At 41.5% G+C, this 14,993-nt stretch overlaps 1 protein-coding gene across 10 annotated transcripts in view; it reads left to right on the plus strand.

Annotated features, from left to right (window-relative positions):
- The first annotated feature begins 4,922 nt into the window (after window positions 1-4,922).
- Window positions 4,923-14,993, plus strand: part of LDB2 (LIM domain binding 2) — a 375,542-nt gene continuing 365,471 nt past the window's right edge. For 5 of the 10 annotated variants that reach the window (XM_045998063.1, XM_045998062.1, XM_045998066.1 and 2 more), the window contains exon 1: window positions 4,924-5,355. In XM_045998063.1, the coding sequence (XP_045854019.1) occupies window positions 5,224-5,355 (132 nt within the window). In that variant the 5' untranslated portion in view covers window positions 4,924-5,223. Of the gene's footprint in view, window positions 5,356-14,993 lie in introns of all 10 variants that reach the window. The other 5 variants (XM_045998065.1, XM_045998060.1, XM_045998061.1 and 2 more) reach the window with 5 other exon arrangements.

A 14,993-nucleotide genomic window follows, 5' to 3' on the forward strand; every position in this document is an offset into this window, starting at 1 on the left:
GCTTAGTACAGTGTAAGGGCTGAATGTGTACTTGTTGTGAATGAAGGAAACACATGTCCGTGTATCTGGAAGTCACCTTAAATTAGACCACACCTTCTATATCTTTGTTTATTTTTATCCCCCGGTCACATCTTAGCTGTAGTTTGCATGGGTATGTTTGCTGAATGCTTATGGAATGAAGGGGCAGAAAGAAAAAGACAGGGGTCACAGAAATGGGTGAGGAAGGAAGGCCAGGAGGGAAACAGAAGAGTGGTAAGAAAACTAGCTTTCTGAAGCAAGCAGAGCTGGTAGAGGAATTGGAGATTGTGCAATTGCATAGATTCCCTAAAGGGGTCAGGCAGGTAAATGGTAATTAAGGACATTGGCTGGAGAGGGCCATCTCATGGTGGGGACTTAAGCACTAGCCATCAGGCCCCCCCACATGCCACCATTCAGGCAGGGATGGGACCGAAGTTTGCCAGACCTTACGATTTTTCCAAGACAAGATGAAAATCTGGATTTTAGAGGAACTTCTTTATTTTTGTACACTGTTGGCAAGTATTTCAAATTAAAGGAAAACAAAACACTCTGTGGTTTAGACTTAGTGTGAATGTAAGCCAGCTTTTCGGTCACCTTGAACGTCTCTGTGAGGACTTTTAGAGCTTATTCAATACTCAGCATGCAAAAATATATGTGAACTCATGGCTCAGTTTTGGGGGTGGTACAAGTGTCAAACCAGGGGTTCGCTTTGTTCATTCTTCTATGGTAGTCAAACACTGCTAATTGGATTTCCCTATGGTTTCCCGAAGGAGTTGATTTGCAGCCTTAAAATGAGCACATCATTTCTCTCTTATCATGCTCAGCCCTGGGCCAGAGTGAAGTGAGTCTTAGCGGGTCCCTCCAGAAACAGGGAACTGGTAAAACCAGCCAGGTGACCTAATTGTGCAAAGCATTAAAGACTTAACTGCGCAATTTTGGGAATATGTTCTGGAAGATTTGGGACAGAAAAGTAGGAGTGGCTTGGCAAGGCTTCAGGGAGAATGGATAGAAGTGGGGGAGGGGGTCAATGGATGCTGAAATTGAGCAGGACAAAGAATAAAATCTAGGTAATGGGAGACGTTTCATCCTTTTGTCTTTTCTTCCATTTAGTTCGGTGTGTATGGTTTGAGCACCTACTGTGGGCTCAGTACCACACCAGCCACTTGGGTCAAAGAGCAGAGATGCCCTATGCTGAAGATGGACCTGGGCTTCCAGCAGCGAAATGCGAAGAATCTTGTCCCTATCACTTACTAGTTGTATGACCTTGAAGAAGTTTCATAACCTCTTGAAGCCCCAGTCTCCATATCTGTAAAATGGAGAGTGTGGTCGAATCGATCTCATAGCTTTATTGCAAGATCAATAAAGAATATTTGTGTAAACCACTCAGCACAGAGCCTCCCGCATAAGTAAGGACTTAATAAATGATAGCGATTAATACATTTACATGTAAATTCTGCAGTGGAAGAATACAGAAGACACAGTGTTGACCCAAGTGGGGACATCATTTTCCATCTCTTGCTTTTATTTACAGCAGTCCCTGCCACCCCCCTTCTCCACGGTTTTGCTTTCTGCAGCTTCAATGACCAGCGGCCAGCTGTGAGCTGCAAGCAGATGCTCCTTCTGACAAAATGGTCAGAACATCAGTGGCAGGCCAGTACTACGTCACAATGCCTATGTCATTCACCTCCTTTCCTCTCAACACACAGGCGCTCTATCATCTCATATCATCATAAGAGGGGTGATGCAGTGCAGTAAGTAAGTAAGTAAGAATGCAGTACAGTAAGATTCTGAGAGAGAGAGAGAGAGAGAGACTATAGTCACATAACTTCTATTACAGCATAGTGTTATAATTGTTCTATTTTATTATTAGCTATTGTTGTTCATCTCTTACTGTGCCTAACTGATGAATTAAACTCTATCAGAGATATGCACGTATAGGAAAAAACATAGTATACACACCGTTGGGTACAAATGGCGGTTTTAAGCATCCCCTGGGGGGTTTGGAACGTACCCCTTTGGATAAGGGGGAACTATTGTATTTCCTTCACGGCACACACTACAGTTTGAAATCATGTTCCCAAAGTCTTTTTAGTTCTCCTACACTGTCTCTCCTCTTACCCTGAGTGGACTACAAGGGAAAGGAAGACAGGGAGCATATCTGCTATCCGCCTTGACCTCCTAATGTTCCCTAGTGCTTAAGCATGCAATAGGTACCTAATAAGAATAATATTTCTTGAGAATTTATACATGTGGATTCTAATACATTGTAGTGCATTATCTCATCTAATCCTTTGCAATGATCTTACGTATTGTCACTTTCTCTGTCTCCAGTTTAAAAATGGGGTGACAGGATCACACAGAGATGAAGTCACTCGCTCAAGTTTACAGGGCAGAGAAGTCGCAGAACCAGGGCTGCAAAGTGTTCTGGTCAGTGCTATGGTCCATGCCCCCTTCTGCTGTGGATGGACTAACTGGAATAAATGCATTAATGAAGGAATAATGAAAATATTCACAGGAGAGGAGACAGTTTAACTGGAGAGAAAGTTGAGTAAGAGTTTGCAGGAAAACAAAGGATGAAAGTACCAATGTGTGTATGCATGAAACAAGATTGTAACTTTAGGAAGACCAAATGTAAAAAACAAACAAATAAATGAGGTGTGTGTATGTATGTGTGTGATAGAGACAGAAAGACAGGGAGAGCATGCGTGAGCACAGGTCTTAAGGAGCTCTGTGTGTCATGCTAAGGAGCATGGGCATTTTCTTCCTGGGACAGGGAAACACTGAAGGGAAAATGTGGGGCAAGATCAGGTTTTCTTTTCTGCAATCAACATTCTGATTATAATAAAGACGAAGTACAAGAATTGTGGATCTGAACAGGGAGACCGGTTTGGAGACTCCTGAAGTAGTAGAGACGAAAACCTATGTGGCTCAAGCATGATAAACTTTCAGATACTTCTGAATTTGGAGTCTTTAGATATTAACAGGAAGCAGTATTTCCAATTATAACTTGGAATTGTCTGCAAGAATTAATGAGAGTAAAATTTAACCTTATTAGAAAGGAGTTCCCTAAATGGATTTTCGAGTTTTTCCTTTTTTTGATCAATATTGGGCTGTACATGCCCGCAAGGTGTGACTTTGCTTCTTCTTCTGAAACCAGCCACATAAACACAAACTCAGGCAGGCACTAAACTCTTGGAAATTCTTTAGTTTGGGATCTAAACGCAAGGAGCCGTTAGATTTTTGCAGTGGCCATCATACCAAAACATAAATCAAGCCTAATTTGTTTGAAATCCTGTCTTTAGAAGGTTGTGTGTTTTGACAAACCTTGCAGCAAATTTAGTCCAGCTTTTGGATTTGTAATGAAACCTGAAACCAAGCATGCTGGCCTGCCCTGGGGTCTTCTCGAACAAGTTCCAAGCAGCCTTAGTGTAAGGCCTCCCTTAATCTCATCCTGGCAAGGGACAGTACTGTGTTGGGTTGCACTGGAAGTTTGGGGTGGACTCTGCAAACATTTCAGACAATCACGGAAAGGGACTGAGCAAGACAACAATTTGGGGGTATTTCTAACCCTGAGTATTCTTAAGAGTGTAAATTACAGAATTAGCGATACCTTATCCCCCGTTGGCTAGTGACTTAGAGATACCCCAAGCCATGATTGGGGCAGAAAGTTAATTAATCTGCTTATTAAAAAGAAGAAATGTCTCATTTGCATGCATTTACATTCAGGTCTTGCATACATCACCCTTTTTGGTGGTCTCTGCTTTCTTTTCTTAATACCATAGACCTCACTAGGTATTAGCTCAATACATTTACATTTTCTGTGTCTGGACTTTGTTTAAGGGTATATGTTTGGTTATCATTGGTTCCAGTGAAATTTGATTGTCATATAGATCATTTAATTCTCGGTAGAGATTCTTATGCCTCCCAGAGCTGTGCCGATTTTCTTCCAGTTATCATATAACTCAGTTGCGAAAAGATTTATGTTCTTGACCAATCTTGGAAAATAAAGACCTTGCCTGCATCAGATTTGGACATGTTATTTGGGGATGAGCCATTCAATTATCTGCAATTTCCTACTCAACCGAATTTTCCATGGTCATTTTTGGGGTGTTTCCTCCTTCTTGCTTTTCCTATCTTATTTGGAGGGCGGCTTTGGGAATAGTTTTGTTTTTCGTTTTTTGTTTTTCTTTTCAAGAAGGGAAATAAAAAACAACCCAAAAAACAACCCTTGCTCCATGGATATATCTTAGGGATTCCACATTCTGAATGATTGTTTTTACTTGAAAACCCTCCATAACCCGAACCCAGAACCCCTTAAACCTGCTTGAGTGAAGCCTTGGGAGAATAGGGAGGGGCTGGGAAAAGGAGTGATTGTGAGGGAGCAGGGGGTGAGGAGTGGGTAAAATGTAAAGTCTGTAACAAGCCCTGTAACAAAGTCTGTAACACCAGCAAGTAAAACCAAAACTATATAGGGAGATGAGTGTGGAGGGAAACCTTGGCATGCGAGTGAATCACCAGCTCTAATACCAGGGACCCCCGTGCAGTGTTTCTGTATTTGGTAGTAATCACATTTCTGATCCACTACAACAGTGTGTCTCTCAGGGGTGAGTGGCTCGGGCAGCGGTTAAACCACCTATATGCTAACAAGCTTAGCAATCAGGTTGTGAAGGGTCCTGGCTGGAGAAAAAAATTAAAACCAAACCTTAGACTTCTGTCAGACTGTGAGGAGAATTATATTTTTGAACTAGTCTACAGTGTGGACAGGAAATGACCTCTCCACAAACTGCTTCTTTAAAAACAAGCAGTGGTGCCTAAAGCTATCCAGCTTCTCTCTCTCTCACTCTCATTCTCTCCCTCCCTCCCTCCTTTCCTCCCTTCCTCCCTACCAACCTCCCTTCCTCTCTGAAGCTCCTGCTCTCTCCCTCTCCCTCCTCTCCCGTGCTCCCTCCCTCCCTCCTTCCCTCCCTCCCTCCCTCCTCTCTCGCTCTCCCTCTCCTCTCCTGCTATAGAGGGCTCCAACAGCAGTTCCCAGCCAGTGTGTTCAGCCTGCCTGCCTGCCTGCCTCTCTCTCTGTGTGTGTGTGTGTGTGTGTGTGTGTGTGAGCGTGTGCGTGCGTCTACTTTGTACTGTGAGGAACACAGCCCATGTGCTCTGCATGGACGTTACTGATACTCTGTTTAGCTTGATTTTCGACAAGCAGGCAAGATGTCCAGCACACCACATGACCCCTTCTATTCTTCTCCTTTCGGCCCATTTTATAGGAGACATACACCATACATGGTACAGCCAGAGTACCGAATCTATGAGATGAACAAGAGACTGCAGACTCGCACAGAGGTAAGTACTTCAACCTTGGGTGTGTGTTTGCGTCTTTTTTTTTTTTTTTTTAAGCTGGGCATGGGCTTTTCCTGGGTTGCTGGCTGAATTCTGTGGGAAGTGTCCCACTAGATACTACCACGTACGTGGAAATGAGCGCCAGGATGAATCCACTAGTTTGAACGCTGGGTTTCCAGGCACAGCAACTCTTGGAGCTGGGGACAGTTTCTGCCGGAATCTTGAAATAGACAACCCAGCACTTGATTCGCCTGCCTGGTCTCCAGATAGGCTGTTCTTCCCGAACTCTGGGGCTTGCAGGCTCTGAGTCGGTCCCGCTGGTGTTTCGTGAGATATAATTCCCAGGGATTTGGGGAATCATTTGCATCTGGCAAAATAAATTTTTAACAAATCCCCCAGGAAGTCTGCTTTGACCTGCATTTGCTTTTCAAAGTCATCAAAATCGAGGTGGAGGGGGCAGAAGGGTAACCCCCTACACTTTTCAGAACTAGCCCTGGAGGGACACATTGTGTATTTCCATGTTAAATTCAGAAACCAGTTGCTTGGGGCAAGGGGGTTCTCGACTTTCTCTTATCGCTGATGGGAGTGTCTCCCAAGGAGCTCTACCTTCCACCGGGAGCTGGCTCTGCATTCAAGTCAGCTCGAGTTTTGCATATTTGTAATCTTGTGCCTTAAAGAGCGAGCGAGCCTCTGCCTTCTCGGCCAGTAACTCTGGGAGCAGAGAACAGGACTTTCAGAACTTTGTAAATGCAAAACTCCAGACTGACTCCTGCAATTTAAATATTTAATGCCAGTTGACTTTTTCTCTGTGCTAGCTAGGCTGGCGGGTCCTGCTGCTGGGCTGTTCATTTGCTTGTAAGTTGGGGCTTTGTGTTGAAGTGTTCTGAGAAGGAGTTTGTTATAGGTGCACCAAAGTCACTTTAGGAAGTAGGAATCGCTGGGACTCCCGTCTTCTCTGCCAGAGTGCAAATACCCAGAGGGTTGATGGCAAAGAGCTTTAAGGGAATAGCTTTGTTGGAATTTTAGATTGCAGACTGACTCTCAGCTCTGGAAAGGACTCAGTTAGTGTTGTATGATAAAATAAAACACACTTGCTTAAATTGTCAACAGAGCCATGGAGAATTCATGACGCCTAATGTATTTAATACAGCTAACAAGATGTGACTTGCTTTCTGATTGGTTAACTGCTGGACAAGGGCTGATTTTTTTTTTTTTTTAAACTGGGTTGTCTTTAGGACTGCTATTTTCTTTATATGTTAATACATCATAGAAGTTAAATATAATTGATGATCCTGTTGCTTCCCCAGAAGCCAGTAGCTTTTACAGAAATGTAAACCCTGTTTTGCTTAGGATGGTGACCTGTTGGCAGTAAATGATACTCTTGTGTTTTGTTGTTGTGTTTGTTACAGTTTGTATATTTCATTCAGTTTTTTGGAACTATCTGTGGGATTCTTCAATTCTTGCAGAAACTGTTGGTTGTCATAGCCTGCTTATCAGAATTCAGGGGATAGAAAATGTCTTGTAGTTCAGACACACATTCATTCCAATACAAATCTGGGGTTAAAGAAGGTCTTAAAAATATACTTGGTTGAAAACAAGAGAACAAGGGCCATTAGGGCTCAGTTCTTGAACAGCAACAGGATTTAAAAATAACCCGCGTCCAGCTTACGTTTTAGAAAGTTTCTGGGAAGTTGTGGAATGAGGTTTTTCTGCCATCCTCTTTGGATAGGAGAACAGGCAGATTTCCCTCATATCTGTGTTCCCCCTATACTCCTAAATTATCACTTGGCCCGTTCAGAGCGAGATGATGTGGGCACTTCCCTGTCCTGGCCCTCATGAAAATCTGCAGATGCAGAAAGGTCCCACATTTGTTTCCCATTTGAGAGAAAACCTTTGAAAAGTCCCCTATTCCTAGTATGTTTCCTTAAAAAAGCCACATTATCTTTTGTGAGAGCTAAACTCAGGAACTCCTACCTTTTGGATTATGGGGTATTACTTTTCAAGATTTTTCTCTGAGTAGGAAAAAAAAGAAAAAAGAAAAGAAAAAAACCCAAACAGCTTCCTAGCTCAAGAAACTGGAGAGAAGAGCTTGCTCTGACAAATATTAAAGATTTTTTAAAACCTCTCTGACTGTGACAAACAATCACTGTGAAGTGTTTTCTGGTATGTTCTAGAGCCAACCGCGAACCTTTCCCCCTCCTTAATTAGATCTTTTTTACAATTATCCAAATAATTGCCCTGACACTTCTTTTCTCTTTGCCAAGCATTAAATGACGTCATGAACCCAAAGGCCATAAATTTGTTTTCATTTCGTGTGAAACAGAGGAGAGAATAAAATAATTTCTCTTATGATATTTAAATATTAATATTGAATATTAAATTTTGATCATAGTCTGTAGTTGGAAAATAAAATATTTAGACAAAAAACTTCTCATGAGGAAGTTACATTGTGCCTTCCACAATGGTTATGGACGATAAAGTTGTTCTGAGTTTTAGAGACGGTTGAAACAAAATGTAGTAATAGCCCTGGAAAGAGTTAAGAGGTTATTCACACACAAAATCAAATAGATTGTTGAGTGACTTTTGCAATTTAACCAAGGTGTTCAGTCATTTTGGGAAGATATACTCACTTCTTTCTCCTGTCTTCTGGTTCCTGATCCTATACTACATTGTATTATTTCATTGATTCCTAATAACACACACACACACACACACACACACACACACACACACACAATTTGGGTAATACTGGAAAGCCCCCATTTCTATTTGAACATAGACTTGGCTAGAAAGAAATTGTTGCAGATCGGTGTTGATGAATAAATTGTAGTCAAGTTCATAGAAATTTCCTAGAAGGCTCCTTATTTATGGAAAAGGAAGAACCTGGTAAAGAACCATGGGGCTTACCTATTCTCCTATAGAGGATCCCAGGGGCATCTCCTGCGATTGCTCCATTTCTTCCACCTAAATCAAAGTCCTTCAGAAGCTGGGTGGTAAGAATTTAAAGAGCGTTGGATTGGGAGTTAATCTTGTTCCTTTCTTGTTTCTGTCACTTCCTAAAACTATTTGGCATAGATCATGGTTCCTCATCTGAAAATTACCTCACGAGACTCCTAAGAGTCTTAAAAATTTCAGATGCTACAAACACCCTGGGTTTGGTTTTCTTTCGTACGAGAACGTATTATGAACCAGCATGAGGAGCACAGACATTACTTCTGTGCTCATGGTGTTAAGTTTGAACTCACAAATAGTACTGAAACAGTGAAGTCAAAGTGGAGAAAAAGCTGAAGGCAGAGACCTTGCCAGTCTTGTTTAAAGTAATGCTTGGAGCTCGCAGTTCCTGGGACAAAGTAGGTACTCAGTAAACAATTGTTAACTTGCCAATCAGTGAACCCGTAGATGGAAGAGGAGAGAGAGTTCAAGAACTATGTCGCTGGAATTAACACAATCCCAGTGCTTCTAGGGGCCTGGTGTGCCCCGAAGCTGCTTTGGACATCAGCCTCCTGTTTTCCTAAAAGTGCTCATCCCCACCTTCTCCACCATTATTTTACCCATGAGGTGATTTGTGTCCTAAATCTCTGTGGCAAAGGAAAGCAAGTGTCTCAGAGATTATAGGACCTTTTTAAAGGAACATGAATTGTATTACAAAGCGAACAGAAACAACAAAAAATATATTTTAAATGCTATTGGTTGTTCTGGGAAATACAATTTATTTGCAACATCAGAATCTCAGTGGAATTTCATAAAGGAATGTGTGGGTGTCCTCCCCCCTCCACCTTTTAAATGAAATTAAGAGAAACTCTGAGGTTTGCGTCACTGTTGGTCACTGTAATTCCCAGGCAGGAGGAAGGGGGTGACATTTTCCGTTGTGTATGCTACCATGATTTACCCGACATCTTCCAAAATATTTGTATTTGAATGGCCTTGCTGTCCCAAATGTATCTAGGAAGAACACAACTGCACAATTAGAGAGTTTAGCATTTCATGCAGAGTGCAGATAGCCGATGAAAACGTGATCTACAGATAACCAGAATTTGCTCTGTAAAAAGCTTCAGTAATTAGTTAACAGTAAATAGTATTTTTTTTCATTTCCTGAGGTCTGTGAAATGAAAAAAATAGATAAAATATGGGACACATCATAGTGACCTTCATTTTTAGTGAGAGGATTTCACTAATGTTGCATTACTATAGAATTTAAGAAAGTTTATCAAGTTATAAAAATCTTCATTTTTGTAGTTTAACTTTTCTGTACCTTTCTTTTTCCTCAAATGACCCAACATGTCTCCATTGCAACAAAGCTGTTTTTAAGTATATATGTATTTTTCCTGTTGGCAATACTCTAATTTTAATAAAACACCACAAACTCCAGGAAAGTGTGGGTTCCATTATGTATTTCTTCTGTTTCGAGGGTTTTTTTTCTTCTTTTATCAACATTACACATCCCACTCCAAAAGAGAAAACTGTGATTACAATTGGAAGCCACACACACAAGGTTTTTATTAGAATTACAGTTTTTGGTTTTACAGGATTTAATATGAACGCGAAAAATGTTTGAAGACCTTGAAATTTAAATCTGCTGCCTGCACCCCTCCTTGCTCAACTCTGCAGCTCCCTGGGGAGGGCGTGGGAGGGGGTGGGGGGCTCTCATTCTTCTCTTTCAGTTACATTTTTATATACTTCAGTCACCGGGTTTCACGTTGTAACATCATGTTTATTCATGGGGTAGCTTAGTATCCATGATGTTCAGACGGAGTCTAGTTAAAATGAGATTAGGTATTTTGGATAGGTGGAAAAATATGAGAAATGTTTTGTGATAACTCGGATTTTTTTTTCCTAGAAATTTAGAAAGAAAAATGCTGCTGTTACTTTGCGTCTTATGAATGATTTTCAGTGTTAAACAGAGAACTTTCCAAGTTTTTCCGAAGGGGGTTGTGAGGAGTGGGGGGAGGGGGCGTTGGTAGTGGTAAGGAAAGCTGTTTTGAAAATGTTAAATGAAACCAAAAGTGCAGCTTTAAAAATGAGAACTTCCAAACTCTCTTATTTTTCAAAATCTCTACATGGCCCCAGAAAACAAATTGCAGGACTCTTGTACCGATTTTATTTTCCTGACGTCTTTTTTCCCCCATGTTCTTACTATGGGAACTGTTTTTAATTAAAAATTGCTGCAAACTAACTATTAGTAGGAGGCCAAGAAGAAAAAAAATCTCTCAACTCACAGTCAACACTGATTCTTATCAGTCTAAAATCAATGCACATTTAAATTTCTTCCTCTTTGGTGCGTAAATTATGACATAGGATTTAAAACCCGTATGCATTTGTTATGCATTTAGCTTTTTGTTTGGGTTTCAGAAAGAAATTAATTTAAATTGTATGGAGAACAGGGCTATAAATCTCCTTTTATTACATTTGTCCACAGTAACTCATTTTTCATGGGGAAACAGAGCACCTCCTTTCTGAACAAGCAAACAAAACATAAAACAAACAACTCTAAACATCCAACTTTATCCATTGTTAAGAACAAGATTCATAAACTTATTTGGGTTTGGTTGGTGGGTCTCAAAATACAATTGATCTTAGAAAACAATCTCTTTTTTAAAGTGTCAGAAAACAGCTTTAAGAAATGTTCAGCTGACGTAGATATTACATATACCTTTGTCATTATCTGACAAAGATGTTGTTCTTTCTTTCTCCCTTTCTCCCTCCCTGCCTTCCTCCCTATCTCTTCCTTCCTTCCTCCCTCCCTCTCTCTCCCTCTCTTTCTCCCTTTCTCTTCTTTCTTTCTTTCTTTCTTTCTTTCTTTCTTTCTTTCTCCCTTTCTCCCTCCCTGCCTTCCTCCCTATCTCTTCCTTCCTTCCTCCCTCCCTCCCTCTCTCTCCCTCTCTTTCTCCCTTTCTCTCTCTTTCTTTTTCTTTCTTTCTTTCTATCTTTCTTTCTTTCATCAGTTCAAGCCTAGCTTTTTAAAAAAAGCTTAAATTGTAGGAGTATGCATCTGGACATAGGGGACTATTAATACTTAAAACAAAATTTAGTTATTTCTTCAAGAATTGTCATATTTCAGGCAATGACAATCCCAGAGTCTGGAAATATAGAGATGATTAAAACACTTTCTGTGCTCTAGAAGCTTACAATTTGGTTATGAAAGAATACATACAAACTTACAGTGAGGGGCCATGCTACATTAATATGGGGTGGACTGTGGGTGTGTTCACGTACTAAAGGGGATATGCCCTTAAAAAAGATGGGCAGAGTGGAAATAGCTACCATCTACACGGAGCTCACTATGAGTTGAGTGTGGTGTTGAGTCCCTGTTGTAGGTCAGCACATGTAATCCTCACAATCACCTCAGGAGGTAGGTACAACTAACTGTGTTTTTCCTGAGGAAACAAAGGGTTAAGTAAATTGTCCAAGATCACACAGATGCTAGTTGAATTTTAGAGGTTGTGCTGTTAACCTCTCTGCTATAGTACCTCTCTTGAAATAGGAAATACTAGCTAGGATTCTAGTTTCACCTGTAGAAATTTATTTGGTGAACAAATTCATTTTTTCTCCCTAGGACAGGTTGACTTTGGCAGTGGCTGGAAATGGGACCTCATCTACCTAACTTGATTTAACTATCTGTCTCTTAGACTCCTGACTGATTTCAAAAGAGACCATGTGCAATTCCAGAGAATGGTGCCAGAGATGGACAATACACTCTGGCTATTGAGAGAAAAGAACCACAATAACACTCCCTCTTGAAGAATGAGTGTCTTCAGTATTCACTGAAGTGGTCTTCTCTGAAGAGATTATTATGCATAATCATCTAAAAGTTTAATTTTTTTACTTAAAAATATTTAGGTGTCCATCCAGTGCTTGACTCTTCTCAGGCATGCTCTGGAGAAGATGGTGTTTTGATTGTCATAAATAATGAGATTAGGAGATTAAATTAGGATTAGAATTTGGCGTGGTGTTGGCTTCCTTTGCAGGTACTCAGTGAGGAATCTTAGGGAAAATAAAGACACACAGGGGCTTCCCACTCGCCCAGTGTGATCCCCTTCTAAGAGGCAATCTCCACACCTTGTGTCTCCGCCTTTCTTTGTTGGGGGTTGATGTTCCCTCCCTACCCTTGCAGCCTACTTCAGCTCCCACTGAGGCCCTTGTCTTTACCATAAATGCCCCCCATTATTGGACAGAAGATGGGTTTCCTTATTTGATCTACCCCAAGCCTGAGACGCATGCATTGTGGTTTGTCTTGTAAGAGATACAAGAAAAGTAAAGCTCAGAGACATGTAGACCGAGTCCATACCTGGGCATCCTTAGGGTTGCAGCTTCTCATTCCTCCATTCAGTGCTCCCCTCCAAAGCAGATGTGTGGTAAAGGTCCTCCTCTCCCCTTTGGAAGCCCTGATTTGCCCTCACTTTACCACCACTTTTGACTAACCTAGTTTGAAGTTTTAGTCTTCCAGCTGAAAACAGAAGGCCCGGTGTTAGAGATTTGACAGACCCCTCTGAAGAAGAGGGAACTACTCTTGTTCTGGTGATGTCGCAACCCCGTCCTCTCGTTTCAGGATTAGGATGGCTTGCTAATTTTGCTCCCTGCTCCTTCTCACCACCTTTAAATCTATTCCCCCCAAGCAGCCAAAGTGATATTTTTGCAGCATAAATCCAGTCACGTCACTATTGAGCTTTCCGTTACACCTAGAATAAGCTCCTTGCTCTAGATATAAGAATGGATTGATCTGCTCCTTCCAGATGTCCAGTCTTATCTCCTACCACGTGTCCAGCAGATTCCAGTCACAAGGGGCATCTTTGGATCTGTTAACTCTCCAAGCTTGTTCACGTCTCAATGCCTTTGCCCTCAGTGGTAGGATGGATATACAGATTCTTCTATAATAACCCATAGAAGTATTAGCAGATCTAATTGGTATTAGAATTTGGCATAGTGTTGGCTTTATTTGCAGGTAATCAATTAAATGCCTCAAAGAAGATGATGACAATGAAGGGCATGAGTCCCAGCACTTTGTAGGTCCTCTCCTGATCAGCCTAAATGTCCTCTTCACAGAGAAGCTTTCCTGGATCACCTCAATTAAAATGACCTCCCTTAACCCCACTCACTTTTAATCACATATCCTGATAATTTTCTTCATAGAAATAATAGCAAGCTGATATTTTCTTGCTTCTAGTTTATTTCTGGAGCATCTGCTTGTCCCCCATAGCAAATGAGCTGCGTGAAGGCAGAGGCCTTCTTTGTCTTGTTCTCAGTTGTCCCCTTAGTGTTCCTGAGCACATGGTTGATATGCAAAATATACCAGTTATATAAAGAAAATTCCATTGTACCAGTACTATCCACATCGACACTGAAATTTACCTTGAATCTTACCCACAGTTACAGCTGGAAAAGAATCTGTGAGCCTAATAGCCCGGTGAGAGTTCATTGATAGAATGCTCACCCAGACCTGCAGAGGCAAGAAGCCTGGAAAGGGAATTTCTTCTGAAAAGAAAGTGTTGACCTGAGAATTTTGCCTTCTGGGTGGTGTGAATTTGCTGGGAGTCTCCTGACTTCTGATTAAAAATATTTACACTTATCCTAGTGTTTTTTCTCATTTGATATATCTACCACTTCTCCCTCTTTGGATCTACCTAGGGGCCCACAGCCATGAATTATGAGATGAATCATGAGTGTACCTTACATTTCCTAGAGCGCTTTGCACTTTGGGAAAGGGCTTTCAGAGCCATTAATTAGCTTATTTGAAGTGATTTGCACAACAGAAAATATGGAAAGTTATATTAGTGTATGATCTTGTGTTTTATAATAACTGGTGTTTGCTGACTGTAGTGTCTGTGTATGGGTGAGAGAGAGACAGACAGAGGCAGACGGAGAGAGAGAGGTGCTCTCCCCAGTCAAAATATGTTTGTGTATGTGCGCACAGTGTTTCCACCAGTGCTTTTCTCCTCTGGAACGAAAAGAGTGATGTGCCTGGAATATAAAGATCTAAATGGAAGTAGGACTTAACAGCAAGTCAGATCTGGATCCAAATCCCAGCTTGCCTCTTGCTTGCTGTGTGATCTTAAGGAAGTTTCTTAACTTTTCTGAGTGTTTGTTTTCTCTCTCTTTTTTAAAAAATATTTTATTTATTTATTTGAGAGAGAGAGAATGACAGAGAGAGAGAGCGCACATGAGAAGGGGGAGGGTCAGAGGGAGAAGTAGACTCCTCACTGAGCAGAGACCCCCATGTGGAACTCGATCCCAGGACTCCAGGATCATGACCTGAGCCAAAGGCAGTCACTTAACCAACTGAGCCACCCAGGCGTCCTGAGTGTTTGTTTCCTTAGCTTGAGTTTTAGCTTGGGAGGTGACTGGATAGTGGATGTAAAATGCCTGGAGCAGTAGGACCCCCTCCTCCACTTACCCAGAGTTTGCTTTGCTCAGCTTCAGTTCCCTGCAGTCAGCTGAGGCCCCGGAGCAGAGGACCCCGCTTCTGCTATATTGTCGGAAGGTCGGTAGCAGGCTAACGCTGTATCGCGATGCCTACACCATTCTCCTCACCTTGCCTCATCACGTACCCGTTTTGTCATCTCACATCTTCACCGGAAGAAGGGTGACAATAGTACATCCTGGTATTTTGAGAGAGGGAGATCATAGCCACATAACTTTTTATCACA

The sequence above is a fragment of the Meles meles genome, chromosome 2, assembly GCF_922984935.1.
Source record: "Meles meles chromosome 2, mMelMel3.1 paternal haplotype, whole genome shotgun sequence".
NCBI lineage: Eukaryota > Metazoa > Chordata > Mammalia > Carnivora > Mustelidae > Meles > Meles meles.